Genomic DNA, 27,332 nt, shown 5'->3' with positions numbered 1-27,332 from the left:
CATTTTTTTAATTCAAAGAATATTAACATGACATGTACAGAGGAAAACCACTGGTCCACAATGTTATATAATAGGAAGCCATTCTATTTTTGGTTTCATTTTCTTCCAAACACATAAACACACATACAAATATATAGATGTGTGCGTATATAGATACACAAATATATATACTAAAACTGAAAGAAAAAAAGAATATGTAATTACATTTTCCATGTACAATACCAACCTTTTCTTTCAGAGCTGCTTGGGTAGTAATCGTTCTCAAAAGATGTACTAAGATCATTTCTTTCATTTTTATTGTACTCTCTCTGATTCTTCTTGTTTGGCTGACATTTTTCTGGATAACTTGTTTTATTCAAAGTTGAATTACTAAAAGTCAACTCTGGAACTGTAAAAATGTTTCTAATGCATCTGTCAGTGACACGGTTTTTATCAGAATGAGTGACTACACAAATATCTCCCATACTATCATAATCACACTTGTTAAATGTTTTCTTTATCTTTTGCTGATCTATGTTTAATACATTGATCATGTTTTGACTAACAAAAGAGTCAGAATTCTCTGATAGAAAGTTAGGAGTAGACTGGTTCACATCTTCAAGAAAATTTGAAACTTTCTTTCCATTTTTCCTCCAAATATGCTGTATGGAGTGTTTTTCAGTAATGTAGTCTGACTGTCTTATTTCATCCATGCTTCTACAATCTTCATCCATAATTACAGTAGGGCATTTAGTAAGTAAATTCCTATTTCCTAGACTTCTGGAAAAACAAAAACATATTTAGCAAGAAAAGAAGAATTATTTGCATTTAGAAACACTTACTTTCAATTCTTAGAGGACATATTGAGTTGCTACTAACATTTACCTAGACCATGTTTTTATTTTTATATTTAAATAAATAATATTGCTTTGGGTGAAAATTTGTCTAATGTGCTCTTCTAATGACTTATTGAGTATAAAAATAATCTACAGTCAGTTTTTTACTACAACATGAAATGTTAGCATGTGGTTTAATTAAAACATGACCAACCTATAGTATATCTTCTGTAATAAAATCTAAAGAATAAACTAGACAACGATTATATGTCACTGCTGTTCCATTTAACCAAAGAAAGATGTTTTGAAGACTGTGCAGAGAAAATTTATCATCAATGTTAAAATATAAAATCAAATAGTTATGGGACATTATAACATATTTTTCAACCTAATATGGATATAAAAACAATTATAAAGTTCCCAAGGAAAAGCAATATAAATACAAATGTGTATATAAGTAATAAAACCAAGAGATAAGGATAATTAGATAAAAACTAATTTGATGAATTAGATAGCTTGTAAGTTCTATTCTAATGCAGAAATAATAATTCTAGGTTAAGTCCAATTTGTGTACAAGAATCAAAGCTATAATGGAAAATAATTACAAATCAAGATGGTTCTTATTTTATTATCAGTGACTATCTACAAATTTATTTGGAAGTGAGTTGTTCCAGAGGTTGGAGGTATCAAAAAACTTAGAAAACACACACACACACACACACACACACACACACACACACACAGAGATTGCTAAAACTCTGATTTCCAGTCTTATTTTTAAGTTACTTATCAAATATTTGATGATCACCTACTCTGTTCCAGGTACTAGGCCATGTATTGGCAACAGAGAGATAAAAGAGCTCAGTTTGTTGTTAAAGAGAGAAATTAATGTTTTACCCATGAATGTTCACAGCTCATGATCCAACATTGTTTCTCAATGAGGGCCTTACTGGTGTTTTAAACAGAATGACGTTATTTTGCTATACCAAAAGACATAGTATATACTATGCACTAATATACACCATTAACATAAGGAAAATATCTGTTACTCTACATCTCTACATAAAAGAATAGAGGTAAGTGTACTTTATAAGATATTAAGCACACTATAAATGTTTTTTATTATTATTATTCTTTGAATAGTTTTTGGGAAACAGATGGTGTTTGGTTACATGAATAAGTTCTTTAGTGGTGATTTCTGAGATTTTGGTGCACCCATTACCCGAGCAGTGTACACTGTACCCAATGTGTAGTCTTTTATCCCTCACCCCTCCCCTACCCTCTACTGGAGTCCCCAGAATCCATTATATCAATCTTTTGTGTGTGTGTGTGTGTGTGAGAGACGGAGTTTTGCTCTTTTCATCCAGGCTGGTGTGCAGTAGTGCAATCTTGGCCCACTGCAACCTTTTCTTCCTGAGTTCAAGCAATTCTCCTGCCTCAGCCTCCTGAATAGCTGGGATTACAGGTGTGTGCCACCACACAACTGTAATGATTTTTGTATCATTACATTTTTTAATCAAAAATCAGCCTGGCTGATTTTTATATTTTTAGTAGAGACAGGGTTTCACCATGTTGGCCAGGCTGATCTCAAACTCCTGACCTCAGGTGATCCCCCCGCTTCGGCCTCCCAAAGTGCTGGGATTATAGGTGTGGGCCACCAAGCCAGGCCCATTATATCAATCTTATGCCTTTATGTCCTCAAAGCTTAGCTTCCACTTATAAGTGAGAACATAACAATGTTTGGTTTTCCATTCCTGAGTTACTTCAGTTAGAATAATGGTTTCCAACTCCATCCAGGTTGCTGTGAATGCCATAATTTCATTCCTTTTTACGGCTGAGTAGTATTCCATTGTGTGTGTGTGTGTGTTGTGTGTGTGTGTGTGTGTATTTTCTTCACCCACTCATAGGTTGATAGGCATTTAGGCTGGTTCCATATTTTTGCAGTTGTGAATTGTGCTGCCATAAACATGCACATATAAGTGTCTTTTTCATATGACTGATTTTCCTCTGGGTAAATACCCAGTAGTGGGATTGCTGGATCAAATGGTAGTTCCACTTTTAGTTCTTTAAGGAGTCTCCATACTGTTTTCCTTAGTGGTTGTACTAGTTTACATATCCACCAGCAGTGTAAAAGTATTCCCTTTTCACCACATCCATGCCAACCTCTATTATTTTTTCATTTTTTAATTATGACCATTCTTGTAGGAGTAAGATGGTTATTGCATTGTGCTTTTGATTTGCATTTCCTCCATCTTTAGAGATGTTGAGCATTTTTTCATATGTCTGTTGACCATTTGTATATCTTCTTTTGCAAATTGTCTATTCATGTACTTAGCCCATTTTTGATGATACTACTTCTTTTGTTCTTGCTGATTTGTTTGAGTTCCTTGTAGATTTTGGATATTAGTCCTTTGTCAGATGCATAGCTTGGGAAGATTTTCTCCCACTTTCTGGGTTGTCTGTTTACTTTGCTGATTATTTCTTTTGCTGTGTAGATTTTTGTTTTAATTAGGTCCCATTTGTTTATTTTTGTTTTTGTTGTATTTGCTTTTGGTTCTTGGTCATGAACTCTTTGCCTAAGCCAATGTCTAGAAGAGTTTTTCCAACGCTATCTTCTAGAATCTTTATGGCTTCATGTCTTAAAGTTTTTGATCAATCTTGACTTGATTTTTATATAAGGTGAGATGAGGATCCAGTTTCATACTACATGGGGCTTGCCAACTATCCCAGCACCATTTGTTGAATAGGGTGTTCTTTCCCCACTTTATGTTTTGGTTTGCTTTGTCAAAGATCAGCTGACTTTAAGTATTTGGCTTTATTTCTGGGTTCTCTATTCTGTTCCATCTGTCCACATACCTATTTTTATACCACTGCCATGCTGTTTTGGTAACTATAGTCCTGTAGTATAGTTTGAAGTCACGTAATGTGATGCCTCCAGATTTGTTCTTTTTGCTTAGTCTTGCTTTGGCTCTGTGGGGTTTTTGGGGGTCCATATGAATTTTAGGATTTTTTTCTAGTTCTGCAAAGAATGATGGTGGTATTTTGATGAGAATTGCACTGAATTGATAGATTGCTTTTGGTAGTATGGTCATTTTTACAATATTGATTCTACACATCCATGAGCATGGGATGTGGTTCCATTTGTTTGTGTCATCTATGATTTCTTTAAGAAGTGTTTCTAGTTTTTCTTGTAGAGATCTTTCACCTCCTTGGTTAGGTATATTTCTAAGTATTTTATTTTTTGCAGCTGTTGTAAAAGGGGTTGAGTTCTTGATTTGATTCTCAGCTTAGTCAATGCTGATGTGTAGTGCTACTGCATTGTGTACATTGATTTTGTACCCTGAAACTTTACTGAGTTCATTTATCATATCTAGGAGCTTTTTGGATGAGTCTTTAGGGTTTTCTAGGTATACTATTATGTCATTGGTGAACAGCAACAGTTTGAGTTCCTCTTTATCTATTTGGATGCCCTTAATTTCCTTCTCTTGTCTGATTGCTCTGGCTAGGACTTCCAGTACTATGTCAAACAGAAGTGGTGAACTCTTGTCTCATTGTTCTGGCTAGGACTTCCAGTACCATGTAGAATAGAAGTGGTGAAAATGGGCACCTTGTCTTGTTCCAGTTCTGGGGGGGAATGCTTTCAACTTTCCCCCATTCAGTATAATGCTAGCAGTGGGTCTGTCATAGATGGCTTTTATTATCTTAAGGTATGGCCCTTTTATGCTGATTTCGCTGAGGGTTTTAATCATAAAGTGATGCTAGATTTTGTAAAATGCTTTTCTGCATCTATTGAAATGATCATATAATTGTTTTTAATTCTGTTTATGTAGTGTATATTTATTGACTTATGTATGTTAAACCATCCCTGCATCCCTGGTATGAAACTCACTTGATCATGATGTATTATCTTTTGGATATGCTGTTGGATTCAGTTAGCTAGTATTTTGTTGAGGATTTCTGCATCTATGTTCATCAGGAATATTGGTCTGTAGTTTTCCTTTTTTTTTTTTTTTTGTTATGCCTTTTCCTGGTTTTGGTATTAGGGTGATACTAGCTTCACAAAATGATTTAGGGGGGATTCTCTCTTTATCTTTTGGAATAGTTTCAGTAGGATTGGTACCAATTCTTCTTTGAATGGCTGATAAAATTCAGCTGTGACTCCATCTGGTCCCAGACTTTTTCTTTTGTTGGTAAGTTTTAAAATTACCATTTCAATCTCACTACTTGCCATTGGTCTGTTCAGAGTTTCTGTTTCTTCCTGGTTTGATCTTGGAGGGTTGTATATTTCTAGGAATTTATCAATCTCCTGTAGGTGTTCTAATTTGTATGTGTAAAGGTGTTCATAGTAGCCTTGAATAATCGTTTGTATTTCTGTAGTATCAGTTATAATATCTCCCATTTTGTTTCTAATTGAGCTTATTTGGGTCTTCTCTGTTCTTCGTTAATCTTGCTAATGGTCTATCAATTTTATCTTTTTAAAGAACCAGCTTTTCATTTCATTTATCTTTTGTATTGTTTTTTCTGTTTGTTCTGCTCTGATCTTTGTATTTCTTTTCTTCTGCTGGGTTTGGGCTTGGTTTGTTCTTGTTTCTCTAGTTCCTTGAGGTGTGACCTTAGATTGTCTATTGTGCATTTCCAGACTTTTTGGTGTAGGCATTTAATGCTATTAACTTTCCTCTTAGCACCACTTTTGCTGTATTCCAGAGATTTTGATAGGTTGTGTCACTACTACTGTTCAGTTCAAAGAATGTTTGGATTTCTGTTTTGATTTCATTGTTGACCTAAAGATCATTTAGGAGCAGATTATTTAATTTCCAGGTATTCGTACAGTTTTCAGGGTTCCTTTTGGAGTTGATTTCCAATTTTATCCCACTGTGATCTGAGAGAGTACTTGGTATAATTTGTTTTCTTAAATTTACTGAGACTTGTTTTGCAGCCTATCATATGGTCTATCTTGGAGAATGTTCCATATACTGATGAAAAGAATGTATATTCTGCAGTTTTTGGGTACAATATACTGTAAATATCTGTTAAGTGCATTTGTTCGAGGGTACAGTTTAAGCCCATTGTTTCTTTGTTGACTTTTTGTCCTGATGACCTCTCTAATGTTGTCAGTGGAGTACTGAAATCCCCCACTATTATTTGCCATCTATCTCATTTCTTAGGTCTAGTAGTAATTGTTTTATAAATTTGGGAGCTCCTATGTTAGGTGCATGTATATTTAGGATTGTGACATTTTCCTGTTGTACTAATCCTTTCATCATTATATAATGTCCTTCTTTGTCTTTACTTTTGGTTTCTGTTTGCATGGAATATCTTTTTCCACCTCTCCACCCTAAGTTTATGTGAGTTCTTATGTGTTACATGAGTCTCTTGAAGACAACAGACACTTGGTGGATGGATTTTTACTCATTCTGACATTCCGTATCTCTTAGGTGGAGCATTTAGGCCATTTATATTCAATGTTAGTACTGAGATGTGAAGTACTTTTCTATTCATCATTTAGTTGTTGCCTGGATATCTTGGTGTTTTTTTTTCACTGTTATTGTTTTACAAGCCCTGTGAAATTTATGCTTTAAGGAGGTTCCATTTTGGTATATTTTATGGTTTTATTTCAAAATTTAGAACTCCTTTTAGCATTTCTTGTAGTGCTGACTTGGTAGTGGTGAATTCTCTCAGCATATGTTTGTCCGAAAAATACTTTATCTCACATTATGAAGCTTAGTTTCAATGGATATAAAATTATTGGCTTTTAATTACTTTGTTTAAGAAGGCTAAAGATAGGATCCGAATCCCTTCTGGCTTGTAGGGTTACTGCTGAGAAATCTCTTGTTAATCTTATAGGTTTTCCTTTGTAGGTTACCTGATGCTTTTGCCTCACAGTTCTTAAAATTCTTTCCTTTGCCTTGACTTTACATAACTTGATGACTATGTGCCTAGGTGATTATCTTTTTGTGATGAATTTCCTGGGTGTTCTTTGAGCTTCTTGTGTTTGAATATCTAGATCTCTAGTAAGACTAGGGAAGTTATCCTTGATTATTCCCTCAAATAAGTTTTCCAAACTTTTAGATTTCTCTTCTTCCTCAGGAACACTGATTATTCTTATGTTTGGTTGTTTAACATAATCCCAAATTTCTTGAAGGCTTTGTTCATTTATTTTTTATTAATTAGTTTTTCTTTGTCTTTACTGGATTGGGTTAATTCAAAAGCCTTGTCTTCAAACTCAAGTTCTTTCTTCTACTTGTTCGATTCTATTGTTGAAACTTTCCAGTGTATTTTGTATTTCTCTAAATGCATCTTTCACTTACAGAAGTTGTAATTGTATTTTCTTTATGACATCTATTTCTCTGGAGACCTTTTCATCCATATCTTTTTTTTTTTTTTAATTTCCTTAAGTTGGTGTTCTCCTTTTTCTAGTACCTCCCTGAGTAGCATATTAATCAACCTTCTGAATTCTTTATCTGGCAATTCAGAGATTTATTCTTGGTTTGGATCCACTGCTGGAGAGCTTAGTGTGGTCTTTTGGGGGTGTTACAGAAACTTGTTTTGTCATAGTACCAGAATTACTTCTCTGGTTCCTTGTCATTTGGGGGCACTGTTTCAGTGGAAAGATCTGGAACACAAGGGCTGCTGTTCAGATTCTTTTGTCCCACAGGGTGAGCCTTTGATGTGGTGCTCTCCCTCTTCCCCTACGGGTGGGGCTGCATGTGAGCCAGACTGCAGCGATTGGGTCTAGCCACCCACCGAGGCTATCAGACTCCAGGGTGGTGCTGGGGAATGTCTGCAAAGAGTCCTGTGATGTGATGATGTGATCCATCTTCAGGCCTCCCGGCCATGGATACCAGCACCTGCTGCAGTGGAGGTGGCAGGGGAGTGATATGGACTCTGTGAGAGTCCTTGGTTGTGGTTTTGTTTAGTGCACTGGTTTTCTCAAATGCTGCTTATGCTAGTGGTGAAGCTGTCACATGAACAGACTCAGGACCTCTGGATAGCCAGGATGTTGCACATGGTAGAATTAGCTGTTATTTTCTCCTACTTTGGAGCAGGCTTGTTCTGAGTTGCTGTAATGGAATGAGTTGGCTAGCCTCCAGTCCAGAGGTGGCACTTTCAAGAGAGCACCACCTGTGGTAGTGGAAGGGGTATAAAAGTTTGCCCTACATTGGCCAGGATAAATTTTCAGGTTTCTCAAGCGATAGATGGGGCCATAGAGTTCCCAAGAGTTTATGTCTTTTGTCTTTGGCTACCAGAGTGAGGGGGAAAAAAATCAGGTAAAGGCAGAGTTAGAAAGGTGTGTGCTCAGACCCTCCTTGGGCAGTGCTTGCTTCAGCCACTGTGGGGGGTGGGGGTGGTTCTCAGGCCAATGAAGTTATGTTCCACAGAGGATAATGGCTACCTCTGCTGCATCATACAGTTTATCACTGAGAGAAAGCCTCTAGTGATAGGCTTCTCCCAGCTCCCACACAGCGAGTAAAGCCTGATTCACTCTCACCATGCCCACCAACAATGCCAAGTTTACATCCAGGCAGGGGGCACACAGTGCTGAGATCGTGCTCCAGGCTATAAGCCTCCCCACTAAGAAAGCAACCAGGGCTCCCAGGTCTTGCTGCTCCCTGTCTACCCACACTGCTGGCTGCAGCTTCTGCACTCATATCTGCACTTCCCATTTGCACCCCTCCGCCAAGATTCTGCTCATGAAAATTCATGTTTAGTCAAAATTATTACAGAGTTCAGTTAGAAGCTTCTTTCACCCTGTGGCCCCTCCTCAATTCCACTGGGTACCTTCCCCAAGGACCCCTGTGAGAGAAGGCCAGGCATGGCTTCCCTGAGCTCAAACTGGGGACAAGGAGTGACTACAGGGCTCTTCCAGCTGCTTCTTCTACTTTTATATTTCGCTTAGCTCCCTACTTCCATTTCATCTCTAGGTAAGGTTAAATCCTTCTCCCGTAATCTGGATTTTCTGGTTCCCCAGTAGAGACATGTGTTTGGAAGCAAGCTATCCCCCCTCACACTTTGGGAACTGAATTTTTTGGCTGTCTCATGGAGTTGCAGAGCAAGCCACATCTTTCAAAGGGTCTTTGAATTCTTTTGGTTTTCCTGGTATGTTTCTGCAGTACTTTTTGGAGTAAAAGTTCATGATGTGAGTCTTCACATACTGTTCTGTCCAAGTGGGAGCTGCATACTAGCCCTGTCTCCTATCTGCCATTTTCCAAAATCATGATTTTTAAAGGGTATTTTAAGCATCTGACTCAGTGGAATCACTAAGAGATGTGGACAATAGAGAAATGTAGAGTAGTTATTGCCAACAAGAAAGTTACAGTATAAAAAAGGAAGAAAAAAATTACAAAGTGACAGGTATTATCCTACAGTCAAATGCTAAAACAGTAAATGGAGGAAAGAAGAGATTCTTCTGCTTGAGAAAACTTAGGCAGATGGCGTCTGATTTGGGAACTAAAGTTGGGAAGGATTCTTACTTCTAGAGATGACAGAGAGCAATTATCCTAAAAAACTGAAAAGAATTAAGACAAGTCACTTCAACTTTTTAAATAATTTATGTTTTCCTATAGATAAATATAAAATTCATTAAAACTTATGGACTAAAATTTTAATAAAAACATTCATTATCTAAATAAGCTTTTTATGTGTATTCAACAAATATTTAATGTGTCTATTATGTAGTAGGGAGACAACAGAGGTTATAGTCTAGTGAAGGATGATAATAAACAAATAAAAGAAAATGAACCACTAACAAATACAGTGGTTAAGAAACAAAGAAGTAAACAAATATAAAAGCTAATTACAAGTACTACCAGATCACATGATGGGATGCCTTGTGTTGGAGGTCGTGTTTCAGACACTTTGGTCAGGAAAGTCACTAGAGTAAGGAAGTGATAAATACACTAACGATAGAGAATGGTTAGATACATGAAAACAGGAATAAGCACACTGGATAAAAAGTAGAAATGCAAAATTTGCAGCATGTTTGAGAAACAGAAGAGGGTAAAGCTGGAATAGAATCAATGAAAGAACACTTATGACCTACAGCTATAAAGTACAAAAGGGCCCAGATTATGCAGAGCCTTGCTCTTGAGAAGAGCAATAAGAAATCATTGAAATAAATGTCCTGAGCACAAAAGTAAAATTGACATTTTGCCTTGGAAAACAGCAGTCTGACTTCTCAATGAATCTCCTGAAGAATGAATTTCAGGATCTCCATCTGACTAAAATGAAATAACAGGGGCCAGACTGACCCTACTAACTAATAAAATTTAAAAACTGGAGGATAGTTTCAAGATGGCTGACTCGAGGCATAGGACACTTTTCCACAAAGAATCAAAGTAGTCAGTAGATCAAAGAGAATATGAAAGAGAGCACACTGGAATTCATAGAAGTGACAGGAAACACCTGGGGCACAGAAGGAGAGGGAGGCTACGCAGATGGCTTAGCCTCCCTACAACAGCAGAGCCAGGAGAGGCTCCCCAGTGTGGGGAAAGGTTAAATGAGAGATCCCCAGCAGTCTACATTCTTATCACAGACTCCTATAATCCTGGTCACATTAGAGTCCCTCAACCCCCGCGGGCTCTGAGAATGGAATGGGAAGGTCCCCAAAGTCCCCAAGATGGCACTGCTGTAGTAAGGGAGTTAATGCCAGGTCCCACACAAACCTCAAATCCGAAGCAGCTGCTTCAGAGCATCATTTGATACCCTGGCCCCAACAGATGGTATCCTGCCCCAGGGCTCAAAAACCCTTGCATCTACATATCCCTGGAGCCCCACTGACATTTTCCCATGTCTGCCTAGATGGGTGCAGCAGTAAGACACCAGTTGGACCCTGTGGATCAGCACAGCCCCCTAGTACTCTAGCCCACAGTGTCCTGCACACTAGGGAAAAGGTGGTATAGCACACCAGGAAGACTACCCCTGGTACAAAGGGTGCCACAACATGTGCTCCCCAGAGACAGAAACCTGCCAGCCTGGGACTGCTATCACTTATAGCTCCCCCAGTTACAGGGCAGCCACACACTTGTACATGCGCTGAAGATAGGTTCTCCCCACCAACTGCCACTGCCAAGGGTCAAAGCATGCTCTACCCAGAGCCTGAAATCTGCCTGCCTCAGGCAGCTACCAAAGGTAGAAATTGTCTCCCCCTAGCAGCAGAGCCACCTCACACTTGCAGGCCCCTGAAGACAGGCTTTCCCCACCCACTGCCTCTGCTGCCACTGCTACCCAGGCATACTGCCCAAGCACTGGGGACTAGCCTGCCCTGTTCACTACAGGCTACACCCATGCACCATCAGGAGGCCTGAGGACAGGCCCACCCAGCCTGGCACCATTCCTTCCACACACCCCTGCATCCGCCAAGTCCAAGCATGATGCTTGAGGCCCCAGGAATTGTCTTGCCCCATCAGCCACCCCTGATGCACACACATATACCACCAGGGGGCTTAATAACAGCCCCACACCACCTGCCACCTCCAGTGCCCTAGCATGCCTTCCAGAGTCCTGGGGCTTGTCCTGCCACACCCACCAAAGCCTGTGCCCATGTACACCATTGTAAGGACTTAAGAAGAAGCCTGCCTCACCTAGCACTAACCCCCAGTGCCCAAGCATACCACCTGGGGGTCTGGGGATCATCTTACTCCATTAGTTGCCCCAGGTACATGTGCACACCACCTGAGTCTAACAACAGACCCAGAAAACCTGCCACCAGTGCCCAATCTACCCATCCAGAGGCCTGGAGATTGCCCCATCCATCAACCACAGCTGGCATCTGTGTATTCCTTCCCAGGGCTTGAAAATGGGCTTGCCCAGCCTGCTGCTACCCTGCCAGCACCCACACACTCACACCACCCAGGAGCCTAGCTAGCCCAACCTGTCAAAGCTACCACTATCACCAACAAATGCCACCTAGAAACCTGAGGGTTGTCCGTCCCACCACCATGACTATCATCACCCACACCACATACACTATATAGGGGCCCAAAGACTTACCCACCCACCTGGTCTGCCACTACCGCAACCAGAACCTGAGTAAGCTGCCAGGAGGACCAAGAATTGGCCCACCTGGATCTGTCAATGCCAGCACATAAACATGCTTTTTAGAGACCCAAGAACAGTCATACTCAGTATGCAACTGCCACCACTGGGGCCAAAAGACTGTCCCACCTGGCACTCCATCCCCAGAAAAATCTCACCACAGCCTCCTCTAACAATTTTGTGGCCTAAGTCAATGAGGAAATCACCACTGACAGTGTGTACAGTTGAAGAAATTATACAAAGACTACATTACTGCATGTATCCAGAATCAAAATCCAAGTGTCCTACCCAACCAACTTTATGGATACACCTACAGGAAAAAGTCTTCCCCTATGAAAGCCAATCCAAAAAATCAGAAGAAGAAACTATTACATCTGGTGCACATATATCAATAAAAGAACACAAACATGAAAAAGCAAGGAAATATGGCACCTTCAAAAGAACACAATAATTCTCCAACAACAGATTTTAACAAAAAATAAATTTATGAAATACCTGAAAAAGAATTCAAAATCATGATATAAAAGAAGCTAAGTGAGATAACAAAGAACACAGATAAAAAAATCAAAGAAATCAGCAAAACAATTTAGAATATAAATGAGAAATTCACAGAGAGATATCACAAAAAAGAAGTCCTGGAACTGAAAAAGTCAATGAATGAAATGAAAAATACAATCAAGAGCATTAATAGATTAGATCAAACAGAAGAGTTTCAGAACTTAAAGATAGGTCTTTAAAAAAAAAAAAAAGAAGAAGAAGAAATGTAGAAAGACGTGACATATGAGACACCATAAAGTGACAAAATATTCAGATGTTGAAGGTCCCAAAAGGTAAAGAAAAGTTTAATAGTATAGAAAACCTATTTGATAAAATAATAGCTGAAAACTTCCCAAGACTAGCAAGAAATTTAGATATCCAGATAACTAAAAGATCCCAAAAGAAATATAACCCAAAAAGGTCTCATATCCCACCACATTATAGTCAAACTGTCAAAATTCAAAGACAGGTCGGGCGCAGTGGTTCATGCCTGTAATCCCAGCACTTTGGGAGGCCGAAGTGGGCAGATCACCTGCAGTCAGGAGTTCAAGACCAGCATGGCCAACATGGCGAAAATACAAAATACAAAATTTAGCTGGGTGTGGCGGCATGCGCCTGTGGTCCCAGTTATTCAGGAGGCTGAGGCACGAGAATCGATTGAACCCAGGAGGCAGAGGTTGCAGTGAGCTGAGATCGCACCATTTCACTCCAGCCTGAGTGATGGAGCAAGACTCTATCTCAAATAAATAAACAAAAACTCAAAGACGAATAATTCTAAAAACAAGAGAGAAGTGGTCATATATAAGTGAATTCCTATTAGACTAACAATGAATTTTTAACAGAAATCTTACAGGCCAGGAGAGAAAGGGATTATATATTCTGGGAGACAGGAATACCCAGAAAAGCTATGCTTCAAAAATGAAACAGAAATAAAAACATTTCCAAGCCAAAAAAAAAAAAGAAAGAAAGAAAAAGAAAGCAGGCAATTCATCACCACTAGACCTGCCCTACAAGAATTGCTTGGTGATTCTTTCACCTCAAAGTGAAGGGATGATATCTACCATCATGAAAATGCATGATAAAACTAACCAGTAGAGCAAAGATACAAATAAGGAAGAAAAAGGACTCAAATGTTACCACACCAGAAAATCAAACCATTAAGATAAATAATAAGAGAGAAATAAGAGAACAAAAGAAACACAACCAGAAGACAATTGACAAAATGACAGAAATAAGTCCTCACATATCGAGACTAACCTTGAATGTAAACTAATTAAAATTTCCCATTAAAAGATATAGATCCACTGAATGAATAAGAAACCATATAACAACTATATGCTACCCACAAGAAATTCAATTCATCTGTTAAGATATATATAGACTAAAAGTAAAGGGATGGAAAAAGATATCCCACACAAAAGGAAACCAAAAGTGAGAAGGCTTTAAGTCAAAAACACTTAAAAGAAACAAAGGTCATTATATAATGATAAAAGGATCAATTCAGCAAGAGGACATAACATTTCTAAATATATATATGCACCCAACACTAGAGCATCAAGATTCATAAAGCAAATATTATTAGATCTAAATAGAGAGAAACACCAATACAATAAGAGTTGGAGACTTCAATGCCACACTCTCAACATAAGACCGATCATCTAGACAAAATATTGAAGAGGAGGAAATCTTCCTAACTCATTATATGAAGCCAGCATTACTCTGATATCAAAACCAGGCAAGGACACAACAACAAAAAGAAAATTACAGGCCAATATTCCTGATGAACAGACACAAAAATCCTCAACAATACAGTAGAAAACCAAATCCAAAAGTACTTAAAAAAAAGATAATACACGATAATCAAGTGGATTATCGTAGGGATATAAGGATGGTTCAACATATGCAAACCAATCAATGTGATATAAAACATCAACAGAATGAAGGATAAAAACTATATTATCCTACCAATTAATTCAGGAAAAGCATGCAATAAAATTCAACACCCATTCATGATAAAAACGTTCAACAAACTAAGCATAAAAGGAACATATCGGAATATAATAAAGCTCATCCATGACAAACCCACAGCTATCATACTGAATGGGAAAAACCTGAAAGCCTTTCTTCTAAGAACTAGAACAAGACAAGGATGCTCTTTCACCACTCCTATTCAACATAGTATTAGAGGTCCCAGCTAGAGCAATGAGGCAAGAGAAAGAAACAAAAGGCATCCAGACTGGAAAAGGGAAAGTCAAATTGTCCCTCTTTGCAGATGACATGATCTTATATTTAGAAAATCCTAGACTCGGCCGGGCGCGGTGGCTCAAGCCTGTAATCCCAGCACTTTGGGAGGCCGAGACGGGCGGATCACGAGGTCAGGAGATCGAGACCATCCTGGCTAACACGGTGAAACCCCATCTCTACTAAAAAAATACAAAAAATTAGGCGGGCGCCTGTAGTCCCAGCTACTCCGGAGGCTGAGGCAGCGTAAACCCGGGAGGCGGAGCTTGCAGTGAGCTGAGATCCGGCCAATGCACTCCAGCCCGGGCGACAGAGCGAGTCTCCGTCTCAAAAAAAAAAAAAAGAAAGAAAATCTAGACTCCACAAAAAAAAAAAAACCTCTTAGATTTGATAAGTTCAGTGAAGTTGCAGGACAGAAAGTTAACAAACATCAGTAGAATTTGTAAACATCAATAATGAACTATCTGAAAAACAAATCAAGAAAGCAATACCATTATATACTTACAAAATATGAAAATAAAATACCTAGGAATAAATGTAACTAAGGGGGTGAAAGGCCTCTACAAGGGAAACTACAAATCTTTGATAAAAGAAATTGAAGAAGATACAAATGGAAAGACATCCAATGCTCCTGGATTAGAATAATGAGTATTGTTAAAATAATCATACTACCCAAAGCAAAGTACAGAGTCAATGTAATCCCTATCAATCAATTTTTCACAGACATAGAAAAACAATCCTAAAATTTGTATGGAACCAATAAAGAGCCCAAGTAGCCAAAGCAATCCTGAGCAAAAAGAACAAAGCTGGAGGTATCACACTACCCAACTTCAAAATATATTACAAGGCTATAATAACCAAACAGCATGATATTGTTACAACAGGGACATGGACCAATGGAACAGAATGAGAAACCAGAAGTAAACCCATATATTTACAGCCAACTGATTGTTGACAAAGGTGTCACAAATATATCTTGGGGAAAGGACACCTTCAATAAATGGTGCTGGGTACACTAGAAATCCATATGTGGAAGAATTAAACTACACCACTACTACTCACCATATACAAAAATCAACTCAAAATATTAAAGACTTAAATGTATAGCTTGAAACAATAAAACTATTAGAAGAAAATACAGAAGAAACACTCCAGGACAATGGTCTAGGCAAAGATTTTATGACTTAGACTTCAAAAGCAGAGACAAGAAGAAAAAAATAGATAAGTGGGACTATATTAAACTAAAAAGCTTCTTCACAGTAAAGGAAACAATCATCAGCGTGAAGAGACAACCTGTTGAATGAAAGAAAATATTTGCAAATTATTAATCTGACAAAGGACTAATATCCAGCATATACAAGAAACTCAAATGAAACAGGAAAAAAACAAACAATCCCATTAAAAAGTGGGCAAAGGATATAGACACTTCTCAAAAGAAGACATACAAATGACCAAAAGGTATATTTAAAAAAATGCTCAACATCACTAGTAATTAGCGAAATGCAAATCAAAATCACAATAAGGTATCATCTTATTTCAGTTAGAATGGCTATTATCAAAAAACAAAAAAATAACAAATGTTGGCAAGGACATGGAGAAAAGAGAACTCTCATACACTGTTGGTGAGAATGTAAATTAATATTGTCATTATGGAAAAGAATGTGGAGACATCTCAAAAAACTAAAAGTAGAATGGCGGTATGATCCAGCAACCTCACTACTGGCTATTTATCCAAAGAACATGAAAACAGTCAATCAAAACAATATACGCACCCCCATGTTTATCACAGCACTATTCACAATAGCAAAGATATGGAATCAACCTAAGCATACGTCGATAGATGAACGGATAACAAAAAATGTTAAATTTACAAAAGAGAATATTATCTAACCATTAAAAAATAAAATCGTGTCATTTGCAGCAACATGGATGGAACAGGAAGTGAAATAAGCCAGATACAGAAAGACAAATAGCACATGTACTCACTTACATGTGGGAGCTAAAAAAGTTGATCTCCAGGGGGTAGAGTAGAATGATAGTTACCAGAAGCTGAGGAGGATGTAGATATGTGTGCAGGGGGGAAGGGAGGGGGTGCGAAGGGAGATCTAATGGGTACAAATACATAATAAATAGAATGAATAAGTTCTAATGTTTGATAGTAGAGTACGGTGCTATAGTTAACAAAAATGTGTTGTACATTTCAAAATAGCTAAAGATGAGGACTTAAAATGTTCTCAACACATAGAAATGATCAATGGTTGTGGTGATGGATATCCTAAATACCCTGCCTTGATTATTAAACATTCCATGCATGCAACAACATATCACATGTATCCCATTAATATGTACAATATTAAATAATATGTATCAATAAAAAAATTTTTTTAAAAACAGAACAAAATATGAGACAACAGTTTTCAGACAGGGGAGACCAGGTGAGCAAGATAATGATCCCTGAGAGACAGAAAACAAATGAGGAGAACTCTGTGATTGTTCCTAGGTTATTGTCTGGAGAGAATATTCAAGCCACAGAACACGGAAAGGGAACCCAATCAGAGCCCAACTGACTCTCTTTGTTGAGGAAACAGCTGGGGATCCAGGGAGATTGCAGAGGATAGAGTTTACAAGTTAGAGTACCATAAAGGAGAGTGTTTCAGAGAGTAAGACCTCCAGAGAGCCACAGAGTGTTCTTCTCAAGTGTTCAACTAATTACTAACCGGCACATGCGTGTGAAGTAACTGCCAAAGGCTGTGAAAAGAACCACCCAAGGTGAGAAAAACAGAACTATCTTAGGAGCTCACTAGGGCTGGAAAATTTTGTTTCCACCCTCTAGAGTGGAAAATTTCATAATTCAAGGGGAATCAAGAAAGTATTCAGAAGGGTATTGCCTCAGCAGTTGAGCAAAATTAGCTATAAACTGAATGCTTACTGTTCTGCTTAACAAAATTTAAAAGCAAGCCTCAATAAGATCATAGTGTTTCCAAGTACCTGAACGATTTACAGGATGATGTGCAGGAAAATAAAAATATCCAGCAGCTATAAAGATAAAAATTCACAATGTATAGAATCCAACAAAATTACCAGGAATGCAAAAAAGAGAAAATCTATAATGAGAAGCAAAATCAATTATCTAAAAACAGATCAAGAAATGACAAAAATAATGGAATTCATAGACAAGGACATTAAAAGTTGTATTTCCTGTATTCAAGAAGACAGGAAATACTGAACATGCTTAATAGATACATGGAAGATAAAAAAGAAAAGCTAAATCAAAGTTCTAGAGGTGAAAATTACACTGGATAGGATTACCAGCAGATAAGACCACATGGAAGATACAATTAGGGATTTTGAAGATATAGTAATATAATCTACATAAAATAGGGGGGCGGAGCAAGATGGCCGAATAGGAGCAGCTCCAGTCTCCAACTCCCAGCCAGCCACACAGAAGCAAGACCGTGATTTCGCATTTTCAACTGAGGTACCTGGGTTCATCTCACTGGGGAGTGCCGACGATCGGCACTCGGTCAGCTGCTGCAGCCCCACCAGCCGGAAGGAAGCGTGCGACCACCTGGGAAGCGCCGCCGAGGGAAGGGGAATCCTTTCCTAGCCAGGGGAACTGGAGACACACAACACCCGGAGAATCGGGTAACTCCCACCCCAATACTGCACTTTGAGCAAACAGGCACACCAGGAGATCATATCCCACACCCGGCCGGGAGGGTCCCACACCCATGGAGCTCCCTCATTGCTACAGGCACAGCAGTCTGTGATCTACCTGGCAAGGCAGCAGCAAGGCTGGGGAGGGGCGCCATTGCTTAGAGGCTTAAGTAGGTAAACAAAGCTGCTGGGAAGCCCAACTGGGTGGAGCTCACAGCAGCCTGGGCTGGTAGAAACCTGCCTGTCTCTGTAGAGACTCCACCTCTGGGGTGGGCAGGGCACAGTAACAATAACAAAGCAGCAGACACCTCGCAGACGAAATGACTCTGTCTGACAGCTTTGAAGAGAGCAGTGGGATCTCCAACACGGGAGGTTGAGAGAGATCTGAGAAGGACAGACTCCCTGCTCAAGCGGGTCCCTGACCCCTGAGTAGCCTAACTGGGAGACATCCCCACTAGGGCAGTCTGACACCCCCACACCTCACAGGGTGGAGTACACCCCGGAGAGGAAGCTTCCAAAGCAAGAATCAGACAGGTACACCCCGCTGTTCAGGAAATATTCTATCTCTGCAGCCTCTGTTGCTGATACCCAGGCAAACAGGGTCTGGAGGACCTCCTGGGCACTTCCAACAGACCTACATAGCTGAGGGTCCTGACTGTTAGAAGGAAAAACTATCAAACAGGAAGGACACTTACACCAAAACCCCATCGGGTGTAACATCACCATCATCAAAGACCAGAGGCAGATACAAACCACAAAGATGGGGAAAGCAGGGCAGAAAAAAGCTGGAACAAAAAAAATAAGAGCCGATTCCTCGAAAAGGAGCGCAGCTCATCGCCAGCAACGGATCAAAGCTGGACGGAGAATGACTGACGAGATGAGAGAAGCATAGCTGCTTTCCAGTCCATCAAATCTCTTTGAGCTAAAGGGAGGAATTACGCACTCCAGCGAAAGAAACTAAAAATCTTGAAAAAAAAGTGGAAGAATTGATGGCTAGAGTAATTAATGCAGAGAAGGTCATAAACGAAATGAAAGAGATGAAAACCATGACACGAGAAATACGTGACAAATGCACAAGGTTCAGTAACCGACTTGATCAACTGGAAGAAAGAGTATCAGCAATTGAGGATCAGATGAATGAAATGAAGCGAGAAGAGAAACCAAAAGAACAAAGAAGAAAAAGAAATGAACAAAGCCTGCAAGAAGTATGGGATTATGTAAAAAGACCAAATCTACGTCTGATTGGGGTGCCTGAAAGTGAGGGGGAAAATGGAACCAAGTTGGAAAACACTCTTCAGGATATCATCCAGGAGAACTTCCCCAACCTAGTAGGGCAGGCCAACATTCAAATTCAGGAAATACAGAGAACGCCACAAAGATACTCCTCGAGAAGAGCAACTCCAAGACACATAATTGCCAGATTCACCAAAGTTGAAATGAAGGAAAAAATCTTAAGGGCAGCCAGAGAGAAAGGTCGGGTTACCCACAAAGGGAAGCCCATTAGACTAACAGCAGATCTCTCGGCAGAAACTCTACAAGCCAGAAGAGAGTGGGGGCCAATATTCAACATTCTTAAAGAAAAGAATTTTAAACCCAGAATTTCATATCCAGCCAAACTAAGTTTCATAAGTGAAGGAGAAATAAAATCCTTTACAGATAAGCAAATGCTTAGAGATTTTGTCACCACTAGGCCTGCCTTACAAGAGACCCTGAAGGAAGCACTAAACATGGAAAGGAACAACCGGTACCAGCCATCTCAAAAACATGCCAAAATGTAAAGACCATCGAGACTAGGAAGAAACTGCATCAACTAACGAGCAAAATAACCAGTTAATATCATAATGGCAGGATCAAGTTCACACATAACAATCTTAACCTTAAATGTCAATGGACTAAATGCTCCAATTAAAAGACACAGACTGGCAAACTGGATAAAGAGTCAAGACCCATCAGTTTGCTGTATTCAGGAGACCCATCTCACACGCAGAGACATACATAGGCTCAAAATAAAGGGATGGAGGAAGATTTACCAAGCAAATGGAGAACCAAAAAAAGCGGGGGTTGCAATACTAGTCTCTGATAAAACAGACTTTAAACCATCAAAGATCAAAAGAGACAAAGAAGGCCATTACATAATGGTAAAGGGATCAATTCAACAGGAAGAGCTAACTATCCTACATATATATGCACCCAATACAGGAGCACCCACATTCATGAAGCAAGTCCTTAGAGACTTACAAAGAGACTTAGACTCCCATACAATAATAATGGGAAACTTCAACACTCCACTGTCAACATTAGACAGATCAACGAGACAGAAAGTTAACAAGGATATCCAGGAATTGAACTCATCTCTGCAGCAAGCAGACCTAATAGACATCTATAGAACTCTCCACCCCAAATCAACAGAATATACATTCTTCTCAGCACCACATCGTACTTACTCCACAATTGACCACGTAATTGGAAGTAAAGCACTCCTCAGCAAATGTACAAGAACAGAAATTATAACAAACTGTCTCTCAGACCACAGTGCAATCAAACTAGAACTCAGGACTAAGAAACTCAATCAAAACCGCTCAACTACATGGAAACTGAACAACCTGCTCCTGAATGACTACTGGGTACATCACGAAATGAAGGCAGAAATAAAGATGTTCTTTGAAACCAATGAGAACAAAGATACAACATACCAGAATCTCTGGGACACATTTAAAGCAGTGTGTAGAGGGAAATTTATAGCACTCAATGCCCACAAGAGAAAGCAGGAAAGATCTAAAATTGACACTCTAACGTCGCAATTAAAAGAACTAGAGAAGCAAGAGCAAACACATTCGAAAGCTAGCAGAAGGCAAGAAATAACTAAGATCAGAGCAGAACTGAAGGAGATAGAGACACAAAAAACCCTCCAAAAAATCAATGAATCCAGGAGTTGGCTTTTTGAAAAGATCAACAAAATTGACAGACCGCTAGCAAGACTAATAAAGAAGAAAAGAGAGAAGAATCAAATCGACGCAATTAAAAATGATAAAAGGGATATCACCACCGACCCCACAGAAATACAAACTACCATCAGAGAATACTATAAACACCTCTACGCAAATAAACTGGAAAATCTAGAAGAAATGGATAATTTCCTGGACACTTACACTCTTCCAAGACTAAACCAGGAAGAAGTTGAATTCCTGAATAGACCAATAGCAGGCTCTGAAATTGAGGCAATAATTAATAGCCTACCAACCAAAAAAAGTCCAGGACCAGATGGATTCACAGCTGAATTCTACCAGAGGTACAAGGAGGAGTTGGTACCATTCCTTCTGAAACTATTCCAATCAATAGAAAAAGAGGGAATCCTCCCTAACTCATTTTATGAGGCCAACATCATCCTGATACCAAAGCCTGGCAGAGATACAACAAAAAAAGAGAATTTTAGACCAATATCCCTGATGAACATCGATGCAAAAATCCTCAATAAAATACTGGCAAACCGGATTCAGCAACACATCAAAAAGCTTATCCACCATGATGAAGTGGGCTTCATCCCTGGGATGCAAGGCTGGTTCAACATTCGCAAATCAGTAAACATAATCCAGCATATAAACAGAACCAAAGACAAGAACCACATGATTATCTCAATAGATGCAGAAAAGGCTTTTGACAAAATTCAACAGCCCTTCATGCTAAAAACGCTCAATAAATTCGGTATTGATGGAACGTACCTCACAATAATAAGAGCTATTTATGACAAACCCACAGCCAATATCATACTGAATGGGCAAAAACTGGAAAAATTCCCTTTGAAAACTGGCACAAGACAGGGATGCCCTCTCTCACCACTCCTATTCAACATAGTGTTGGAAGTTCTGGCTAGGGCAATCAGGCAAGAGAAAGAAATCAAGGGTATTCAGTTAGGAAAAGAAGAAATCAAATTGTCCCTGTTTGCAGATGACATGATTGTATATTTAGAAAACCCCATTGTCTCAGCCCAAAATCTCCTTAAGCTGATAAGCAACTTCAGCAAAGTCTCAGGATACAAAATTAATGTGCAAAAATCACAAGCATTCTTATACACCAGTAACAGACAAACAGAGAGTCAAATCAGGAATGAACTTCCATTCATAATTGCTTCAAAGAGAATAAAATACCTAGGAATCCAACTTACAAGGGATGTAAAGGACCTCTTCAAGGAGAACTACAAACCACTGCTCAGTGAAATCAAAGAGGACACAAACAATTGGAAGAACATACCATGTTCATGGATAGGAAGAATCAATATCGTGAAAATGGCCATACTGCCCAAGGTAATTTATAGATTCAATGCCATCCCCATCAAGCTACCAATGAGTTTCTTCACAGAATTGGAAAAAACTGCTTTAAAGTTCATATGGAACCAAAAAAGAGCCCGCATCTCCAAGACAATCGTAAGTCAAAAGAACAAAGCTGGAGGCATCACGCTACCTGACTTCAAACTATACTACAAGGCTACAGTAACCAAAACAGCATGGTACTGGTACCAAAACAGAGATATAGACCAATGGAACAGAACAGAGTCCTCAGAAATAATACCACACATCTACAGCCATCTGATCTTTGACAAACCTGAGAAAAACAAGAAATGGGGAAAGGATTCCCTATTTAATAAATGGTGCTGGGAAAATTGGCTAGCCATCAGTAGAAAGCTGAAACTGGATCCTTTCCTTACTCCTTATACGAAAATTAATTCAAGATGGATTAGAGACTTAAATGTTAGACCTAATACCATAAAAATCCTAGAGGAAAACCTAGGTAGTACCATTCAGGACATAGGCATGGGCAAAGACTTCATGTCTAAAACACCAAAAGCAACGGCAGCAAAAGCCAAAATTGACAAATGGGATCTCATTAAACTAAAGAGCTTCTGCACAGCAAAAGAAACTACCATCAGAGTGAACAGGCAACCTACAGAATGGGAGAAAATTTTTGCAATCTACTCATCTGACAAAGGGCTAATATCCAGAACCTACAAAGAACTCCAACAAATTTACAAGAAAAAAACAAACAACCCCATCAAAAAGTGGGCAAAGGATATGAACAGACATTTCTCAAAAGAGGACATTCATACAGCCAACAGACATATGAAAAAATGCTCATCATCACTGGCCATCAGAGAAATGCAAATCAAAACCACAATGAGATACCATCTCACACCAGTTAGAATGGCGATCATTCAAAAGTCAGGAAACAACAGGTGCTGGAGAGGATGTGGAGAAATAGGAACACTTTTACACTGTTGGTGGGATTGTAAACTAGTTCAACCATTATGGAAAACAGTATGGCGATTCCTCAAGGATCTAGAACTAGATGTACCATATGACCCAGCCATCCCATTACTGGGTATATACCCAAAGGATTATAAATTATGCTGCTCTAAAGACACATGCACACGTATGTTTATTGCAGCACTATTCACAATAGCAAAGACTTGGAATCAACCCAAATGTCCATCAGTGACAGATTGGATTAAGAAAATGTGGCACATATACACCATGGAATACTATGCAGCCATAAAAAAGGATGAGTTTGTGTCCTTTGTAGGGACATGGATGCAGCTGGAATCCATCATTCTTAGCAAACTATCACAAGAACAGAAAACCAAACACCGCATGTTCTCACTCATAGGTGGGAACTGAACAATGAGATCACTTGGACTCAGGAAGGGGAACATCACACACCGGGGCCTATCATGGGGAGGGGGGAGGGGGGAGGGATTGCACTGGGAGTTATACCTGATGTAAATGATGAGTTGATGGGTGCAGCACACCAACAAGGCACAAGTATACATATGTAACAAACCTGCACGGTATGCACATGTACCCTACAACTTACAGTATAATAATAATAAATAAATTTAAAAAAAAATCTACATAAAATAAAGCAATGAGAGAAAAAAGACTGGAAAAAACAGTAAACTGAGATTTCAAGTAGACTAATTACCAATCTGAGTCCCCCAAGGAAAAGGAAAGGAGTCAGAAACAATATTTGAAGAAATAATGGCTATAAAAATTTCAAGTTTGATAAAAATAATAAGTACGCAAATCCAAGATCAACAAAACCCAAACACAAGAACTAGAAAGAAAATTAATATCTTAAAGAATAGAAATCAATGTTTAAAAAATCATGATAGAAAAATCATAAAAAAGATAAAAACTATATTATATGTACAGATATTAAGATAATGACAGCAAACTTTCAGTTGGAAACTACACGAAGTCAAAAGACATCTTTCAAAAACAGAAGCAAAATAAAGATTTGCAAATATACAAAGATTAGAGCATTAATCACCAGCAGATCTATGATATAAGAAATGTTAAGTCTTTCAAACAGAAAATGACACCAGATGGAAATCTAGATCTACACAAATAATGCAGACCACTAAAAATAATAACTGTGCTTAAATATAAGAAACATATTTTCTTATTTAGCTTTCTTTAAAACAAAACAACAATGCATTATGGGGTTTATAACATACATATAAATAAATGTGTGAATATAACACGAAGGCCAAAGGAGAGAAGAAATAAAAAGTATACTACTTTAAGATTCTTATACTATACTTCATGCTATAACTTGAAGATAATCTGTGATACATTAACATATATCCTATAAAGTCTAAAGCAATCAATAATAAAACAGAATTATAGCTAATAAACAAAAAAAGAGATCAAAAGAAGTCATAAAAATACTTAAATCAAATAAAAGTAGAAAAAGACGCAAAGTGACAGATAAAATACAAATAGCAAGAGGACAGACTTAAACCCAAACATATACATTATCATATTAAATGTAAACCATATTCTTAGCCACAGTACCAGTCTCAATAAATTTGTAATGATCAAATCATACAAAGTATGTTCCTTGTCCACAAAGGAATTAATTCAAAAAGATAATGGGAAAGTCTTAGTTTCTGGGAACCAAACACCAAATCTCTAAATAACTTACAGATTGAAAAAGAAATCCAAAGAAAGATTAGAATGTATTTTGATCTAGGCTGGGCACGGTGTCTCAAGCCTATAATCCCAGCACTTTGGGAGGCTGAGGCAGGTGGATCACTTGAGGTCAGGAGTTCGAGACCAATCTCTACTAAATCCCAACTCTACTAAAAATATTTTTTTAAATTAGCCAGGTGTGGTGGCAGGTGCCTGTAATCCCAGCTACTTGAGAGGTTGAGGCAGGAGAATCACCTGAACCAAGGGGGCAGAGGTTGAAGCGAGCCAACATCACACTACTGTACTCCAGTCTCAGCAACAGAACAAGACATCGTCTCAAAAAAAAAAAAAAAAAAAAAAAAAAAAAACAAAACTATTTTGATCTGAATAAAAATGAAAACATAGTATTTCAAAATTTGTAAGAAACAGCAGTTAGTAGAAAATGTATAGCCCTAAAATATGTATATTAGTAAAGAAGAATGGTTTCAAACCAATGACCTTACCTCTTAAAAAAACTAGAAAACACAGAGAAAATTAAATGCAAAATAAGCAGACAAAAGAAAATAAATAGAAAAGCAAAATTCAATTCAATTTTTAAAAATAGAAAAATAAAAGAACTGTGAAACTAAAAGATAATTCTGTGAGAACATAAAAATGTTCTGTGAGAACATAATTTTTTTTCTGACTATTCTGATATTGCTGTAATCAGAATAGTCAGAAAAAAATAGAGAATAACTAGGGAAAAATCATCTCATTAATGAGAGAGAAGACAGTGCTACAGATGGCAAAGATTTCAAACAAATAATAAGAGAATGTTATGAACAACCTTATGTCAATAAATTCTACAAGGTAGACAAAATAAATACATTCTTTGTATAACACAAACTACCAAAGCTCACTCAATAACAAATAATCTGATTGACGAGCCCTGTGTTTAGTAAAAACTTAAAACTGTAATAAAAATCCTTCCTACAAAAAAGAACACCAGTACTCACATGGCTTCACTGATTAACTTTACAATTTAAGTTAGAAATTACAATCATGTATCACTTTACAACAAGGATACATTTTGATAAATGTGTCGTTAGGCAATTTTGTCATTGTGGCAACATCATAGAATGTACTTACACAAACCTAGATGGGATAGCCCATTACACACCGAGGCTATACAGTATGGCCTAATGTTCCTAGGCTACAAACTATAATTGCCTACAGCACAATATTGTAGGCAAGTGTAACACGATATTTGTGTATCTAAACATAGAAAAGGTATAGTAAAAAAATACAGCATAAAAATTTTTTTAAAGGCACATCTGCAAAGGACACTTACCATGAATGGAGCTTGCAGGATGAAAGTTGTTTTGGGTAAGTCAGTGAGTGAGTGGTAAGTGAATGTGAAGGCCTAGAACATTACTATACACTACTGTAGACTTTATAAACACTCTACACTTACGCTTCACTAAATTTATTTTTTAAAATTTCTTTCATCAATAATAAATTAATCTTATCTTACTGTAGCTTTATGTTTTAATTTTTTAAACTTTTTGACTCTATTGTAACAACTTAGCTTAAAACAAACACATTGTACAGCTGTAAAAGATTTTTTCTTTTACAGCCTTATTCTATAAGCTTTTTTCTATCTTTAAATTTTAAAAAATGTTTTCCTTACTTTTAACCTTTTTTGTTAAAAACTAGGACATAAACATACATTAGCCTAGGTCCATACAGGGTCAGGATCATCAATATCACTGTCTTTCACCTCCCCATCTTGTCCCACTGGAAGGTCTTCAGGGGCACTGATTCGCAGGGAACTGTCATTTCTTATGATAACAATGCCTTCTTCTGGAATATCTCCTGAAGGACCTGCCTGAGCCTGTTTTACAATTAACTTTTTTTTTTAATAAGTAGAAAGAGCACACTCTAAAATAACAATAGTACAATAAATACATAAACCATTAACAAGTCATTTATTATCATTATCAATTATTATATATTATACATAATTGTATATGCTCTGCTTTTATATGACTGGCAGGTTTGTTAATACCAGCATCACCACAAACACATGAGTAATGAGTTGTGC

At 38.1% G+C, this 27,332-nt stretch overlaps 1 protein-coding gene across 5 annotated transcripts in view; it reads right to left on the bottom strand.

Moving 5' to 3' along the window:
- Positions 1-27,332, bottom strand: part of C9H12orf40 (chromosome 9 C12orf40 homolog) — a 140,500-nt gene that overhangs the window by 81,423 nt on the left and 31,745 nt on the right. For all 5 annotated transcript variants that reach the window (XR_004176040.1, XR_004176039.1, XR_004176041.1 and 2 more), the window contains exon 8: positions 227-759. Coding sequence is in view for 2 of the 5 variants with exons in the window: in XM_021922184.2 (XP_021777876.2) it covers positions 227-759 (533 nt within the window). In the remaining 3 variants the exon portion in view is untranslated. The remainder of the gene's footprint in view (positions 1-226; positions 760-27,332) is intronic.

The sequence above is a fragment of the Papio anubis genome, chromosome 9 (genome assembly GCF_008728515.1).
Source record: "Papio anubis isolate 15944 chromosome 9, Panubis1.0, whole genome shotgun sequence".
NCBI lineage: Eukaryota > Metazoa > Chordata > Mammalia > Primates > Cercopithecidae > Papio > Papio anubis.
This window is presented reverse-complemented; position numbering and strand designations above follow the sequence as displayed.